The sequence below is a fragment of the Coffea arabica genome, chromosome 2e, assembly GCF_036785885.1.
Source record: "Coffea arabica cultivar ET-39 chromosome 2e, Coffea Arabica ET-39 HiFi, whole genome shotgun sequence".
Lineage (NCBI taxonomy): Eukaryota > Viridiplantae > Streptophyta > Magnoliopsida > Gentianales > Rubiaceae > Coffea > Coffea arabica.
The window spans coordinates 64,370,744-64,376,280 of record NC_092313.1 but is presented as its reverse complement, the minus strand read 5'-3'; the positions used below and the strand labels follow the sequence as shown (position 1 = coordinate 64,376,280).

The window sequence follows — 5,537 nt, the reverse complement described above, 5'->3', positions numbered from 1 at the left end:
AAGTTGAAAATAAAATAAAATTTTCATAACATGATTCAAGATGTAACATAACTAGTGAAGCATTAAATAATTAATTAATGTATTAGAACTTACTTTTTATCCATAATGATTAGAGCTCATCTGCAAATGACTCCTCCAGGCTGCTTTTGTTTCTAATAGCATGATTTTACTTTGCATACAAAACCTAAGATATCTAGGTGTACAAGTACTCTTTTAGTATAAAAAATGTTTATATTAAAAAAACTTGAATACTTGAAAATTATTATATAAATTACCTATTGGTGTTTCCTTTTGCAACTAAAAAATGCTTTGGTATTGTATGAAGTTGCAAGGAACATTGAATTTGCTTATATCATCATTTTCCTTGGTTACAATTGTGTTTCTCTCTAGGTGTAGCTCAAATTGGGGATAAGCATTGATAAGTTGCTTGTTTATTGGATTGACGTTAGCATTCTATATAAGATATGTATTAGTTGAAAAGAATGTACCATCAAATTGCTTGATTCTATCCCCAAATAGTATTCCTTGAATTTTTGTTCCCTATACATGTAAAGCGAGAATCAGTGGGAGAATTGACTATATATTCTTATTTTTTATAATTATTTTTCCTTTGAAGATGCAAACACGAATATAGACACAAACATAGTATGCTAAGTTAAAATACACTTGATATGGTAGAACAATAGTAGGTATCCAATAGATGGTGATTCTGGCATCACAGAGGCGTTGGAAGAATGTCACTTCTCACAATAAAATAATCAAGTTGTTGAACAAATGTAATATGCATGACATTGACGTTTAGTAATTCAAGTCCAAAGTATATACAAATTGAATTAAAATGTAATTTAACAAATTTAAGGGCCTTCACTAAAGACATTATGCAATAGAAGAAGATTTAAGAAAAATATTCATGCTTATAGAATGGCTAAATTTTTTTTCAAAAACTATTGTGCACTTGGGAAAATAGACATAGACATTTGCTTTTTGGTAGCCAGTTTTTTTTTGTTTGAAGCATAAGTTTGAAGTAAACTACAATCAACTTGTCCAATAAAACATTTTTTAATGAAGTTAAAAATGTCTACTTGAACCATTTCTCACACTAATAAAAAAAATTAGACATAGAGCATTTTTGAATGAATTTAAAAATGTCTACCTGTACCATTTCTTATACTAATAAAAAAAATTAGATTTTCGGTATAGAGCATTAAATGCCTGTAGAAATTAGAATTTAGATTAGTAGGTGTGGAAAAGGCTTCATAATTGTAGTGATGCACTAGTAAGATTGTTACATGGTTGATTGCTTTGCACAAAAAACCACATACTTTCAGATGTCATATAAATTTGAAGCAAAAATTTAGTAACATTGTTTGACTACAAGCAAGTTTAATTGAGGCTTTTCTTTGTCTTTTTGTTTTAATTTTTGTGTAAAAGTATACAAAGGACATGAAAAAAGACTTATTTCATTGTCAACAAAAATCAATCTCTTCATTCTTGAACTTTTGGTTTTTTCACAGTTTTGCACATGTCCAAGGCATAAGAGCATAAGTTTCATTGTTGGAGGGTTGTTGGTCTTTATCAAGGATTTTAGTGGAATAATTTATCCTTGTGAACACATTTTCTTGCATGGGTTTTTAAACAAAAATTAGTTTTTTATAGAGATGCATAAATATAAAAACAATATTTCTATGGTTTGACAAAACTAAATTAATGAAAAGGGTGAACAATATTTAATCAGGAAAGGACATACCTAAATAATATTTTGAAGTTCGTATGTAAGGCTGAATTCTGTGGGATTATTATAAATAGATGTATTAGATTGGATTCGATTAAACTTCTAGTACTTTAAATTTGCAATTAGATTGTGATTAAACTTTTATTTATATTAATTGGCAATAGAGTTATTTGTTATAGTTGAACTAATACGGTTTCAATGAAACTGAAGCAATCAAAATGAGCACTTTGAGTTCATGTGATTTTCTAGTAAGTAAATTTGCTTTTTACTTCACAAAAGTGGTGGAAGAGTTTCAAAGGGACTCAATAAAATGAGAAATTTTGATATAATGTGAAACTAAGTGTACGTGCTTACTTTTAGCTTCTAGGATTCAAGAACAGAAATAATTCAGGGATCTTTTTTTCCTTTTTGTTTTGGGAACTTTTTTCTTTTCTAATAATAATATCGGGTTTGCCTCCTCTCGAGTGTGAAAGATTCATAAGTCTGATTTTGTTTGGTTTCACATTCTATCTTACCTTATTTAATTATCTTTTGGTAAGGATTTCACCTTTCAAAGATAGTTTTATCTAAAATTTATATCTAAGTGATTCATATGTGTTAGTCACTTAGATGAATTGAAAATGTAGTCAATGCATTTTATAAGTACATGATCGACAAATTCCTGCAAGCACACATGATCGATCGTAATAATAAAATCACCTGAATTATTCCAGAGGTTGAACCCAAGGGACAAGCTAATTTCTTTCTTTAATTATTGTGAGAGAAGAATTTGAAAGAGTGACGAAATCAGAGAGTAATTTGAATGTAATGCTGACAAAAATCAACTTAATTAAAAGAGAGAAAATCAATGAGTACTAGCCTAGGGTGTCAGGTTTACTCCAGAATCTTGAACTAATTTCCCAGGTATTTTTCTTACCAAGTTATGAACGTCACACGAATATATTTTAAACCACCTCTCGATGCATCTAAAATGTCTTAATTAATGGGGCAAGTGTGGGCTTCTTTAAGTCCTCGCAAGGAGTTCGTCAAGGGGATCCATTGTCTCCAGGCCTATTCATCGTTGGTGCGGAAGTGTTGTCTCGGGCCTTGAACAACTTGCTGGAAAATCAGGACTAAAAGTGCTTTGTGGTACTAAAGGCGTGCCCTAAGATTACTCACCTCAGTTATGCTAATGATATCATCATTTTTTCAAGTGCTTGCCCCACTTCGCTTCGCTGTGTGATGCAGATGATTGGCTGGTATGAGGAGGTGTCAGGTCAGCAAATTAACATCGACAAGAGCGGTTTTTTGGTGCATGACAAGAGATCGAGTCGTTGTGTGGCTAGGGTGCGACAAGTTACAGGATTTGTATTAAAGTCACTCCTGGTGCGATATTTGGGTTGCCCGTTATTTTCTGGGCGGCGAAAGAGTGGGTATTCTATGGATTTGGTGCAGTCAGTTATCGATAAGATATCAGCCTGGCGGTCCAGATGTCTGTCTTTTGGGGGCCGAATTATTCTTATTAAACATGTCTTATCGGCGATTCTGACTCATCTGCTTACGGTCTCGAGTCTCCCGAAAGGAGTCCTGCCCTTGATTGAATTAGCCATGGCAAATTTTTTGTGAGGGGAAAGGGAGAATGGTTTTCGGCATCATTAGATCAAGTGGTGTGATTTATGCTCCCACACATCACATAGGGGAATCGGGGTCCACTCTTTAGCGGAGGTGTTCACTGTCTTTTCTTTCAAACTCTGGTGGCGGTTTCGTACAAGTGACTACTTGTGGGCCACATTTATGCTGCCAAGTATTGTCGACATGGTCACCCATGCATGGTGGGGGTGACCAGGGGCAGTTTAGATGCTTGGCGGCGGATGCTCCGAGTGCGTGAGGTGGCGGAACAAAATCTCTGGTGGATGGTATAGTCAGGTCAGTGTAATTTTTGGTTTGACAACTGGTTGGGGTCTGGCCCCTTGTGCCAGCGGCTGTAAAGTGTCTCAGATCACTCGGTATTGGACTTTGTGTTGAATGGGCAGTGGAACCTCAATATGTTGCGGAGCTGGGTTCCGGATTCGATTGTTGAAGAGATTGTCAGGAAGCCTGTCCCGATGGGGTTCGGGCAAGACAATGCTATACGGTGTCTGACAGAATCTGGGGATTTCTCGCTCGCCTCAACCTACCCCATATCCGGTGGGCAGCGGCCTACCTCTTTCATGTTTGATAGGGTTTGGCATCCTTTGCTGCCTATCAAAATAGCCTTTTTCATGATACGTGTGTTGAGGGATCGGTTGCTTTTAGCGTCGTCGCTAGGGAGGCTGAATGTCCATGGTCCATCGAAGTGCTTTTGTTGTACGGAGTTCCAATCAGAGTCGTTGGACCATATTTTTTCGAAAGGTGATCTTGCTCAGTTCCTTTGGAGATTCTTTGGGCATGCGGTGGGTGTGGTATTCAGAGAGGCAGGGGTTCGATCTCGCCTGGCAGGTTGGTGGTGTCGAACGCCGCATCACTCTTGTATTGAGGCGCTCCACTCGGTGGTGCCTAGCATGATCTGCTCGCATATCTGATTGGCCCGGAATTTAGCCTGTTTTGAAGGTCAATTCTTACGTAGGCAGACCATCTGTGATCGTATCTTGGCAGATGTAGTTGGGCTCTTTGGTGGGCAATGTGCGGGAGGACCAGATGGAGGTGCGTCCTGGCCTGCCTTTTATTCTAGTATGGATGGTTGGAAGCCTTGATATTCGCATACAGTGGTTCGTTGGGAGATGCCATCTACCGGGATTTGCAAGTTAAACACGGATGGATGTTCGCTAGGCAATCCAGGGATTAGTGGAGGGGGTGGTGTGCTTAGGGACTCTTCTGGATCGTTGATATTTGGGTTCTCCATTCCTCTCGGGGAGTTGATAAGCCTTCAGACTGAAACTAGGTCACTGCTCTATGGGGTGCAGCAATGCCTTTCCCGTGGTTTCTCCAGGGTTCAGGTAGAGGTGGACTCCCTATTGCTCGTCAACATCCTTCGCGGTAAGTCGAGATGCCCGTGGCGAGTACGGTCGAAAATTGAATCAATTCAAACAGTCCTCCGAATGGGTTGGTCAGTAGAACATTGTTATCGTGAGGCGAACCAGGTGGCGGATGCTTTGTCTAAGGTGGGGGCGTTAGGTTCAGGTATTGTCATTTACACTTCACAGTCGGCGCTACCAAGGCCCGCGAGGGGGGCTATGGTCTTAGATAGCACAGGAACTCCTGTACTTTGCATTAGGGCAATGCGCAGCTAGTCATCGATGTAACTGTTTTTATGGTTTTTAATAATATTCGAGGGTGGCGTCCCTCCCTGTGTATGGGGTTAGCCAATTAAAAAAAACAAAAAAAAAAATTGAATCCTACGCCTCTCTCGATCGTCGTAAAAGTTTAATTAAACCCATTAAGATTCTTGGTGATATAGGTACATCACATATACTCTAACCTACTCTCGTGATAGTCTAAATGTATTTATTTATTTAGTGCACTGCTGTATCCTTTCTTAATTTAACACAAACCCAACATTCATACTCATGATGATTAGGCATAAACACGCATTAAGAACAAGATAAATAAATCATAGCATGAGATAAGAATTTAACTGGAGAAATCAATTAAAATCTCTTTGTAAACCCTAACCCTAGAAAATATTTAGTTCGACGTGTTAGGACGATTAAAAGCACAAATCCAAAGAGTTAATGCAAAGAAGAGAATAAGAGCCGGGGAACTTCTCAGCTGTTACTCCAATTCGTCGCTCGCATGCTTCTTGGTTTGATCTTTTATGCTTGGCTTCTCTAGAGAGTAAGAGTGTTTC

The 5,537-nt window shown here is 38.1% G+C and overlaps 1 protein-coding gene across 1 annotated transcript; it reads left to right on the top strand.

Moving 5' to 3' along the window:
- The first annotated feature begins 2,714 nt into the window (after positions 1–2,714).
- LOC140036400 (uncharacterized) lies at positions 2,715–4,980 on the top strand. The gene is made up of 5 exons (XM_072077789.1): positions 2,715–2,795; positions 2,960–3,274; positions 3,745–4,189; positions 4,346–4,393; positions 4,457–4,980. The coding sequence occupies exons 1-5, from the start codon at positions 2,715–2,717 to the stop codon at positions 4,978–4,980; spliced, it is 1,413 nt and encodes a 470-aa protein (XP_071933890.1).
- Positions 4,981–5,537: the final 557 nt, after the last annotated feature.

What these genes read in the sequence shown, in the direction of transcription:
- LOC140036400 (XM_072077789.1), top strand. Translation starts at nt 2,715, where the DNA reads ATGGGGCAAGTGTGGGCTTCTTTAAGTCCTCGCAAGGAGTTCGTCAAG. An exon ending in TTCTGACTCATCTGCTTACG is followed by an intron (nt 3,275 to 3,744) that starts GTCTCGAGTCTC and finishes TTGAATGGGCAG; the next exon opens with TGGAACCTCAATATGTTGCG. An exon ending in TGCGGGAGGACCAGATGGAG is followed by an intron (nt 4,394 to 4,456) that starts GTGCGTCCTGGC and finishes ATTCGCATACAG; the next exon opens with TGGTTCGTTGGGAGATGCCA.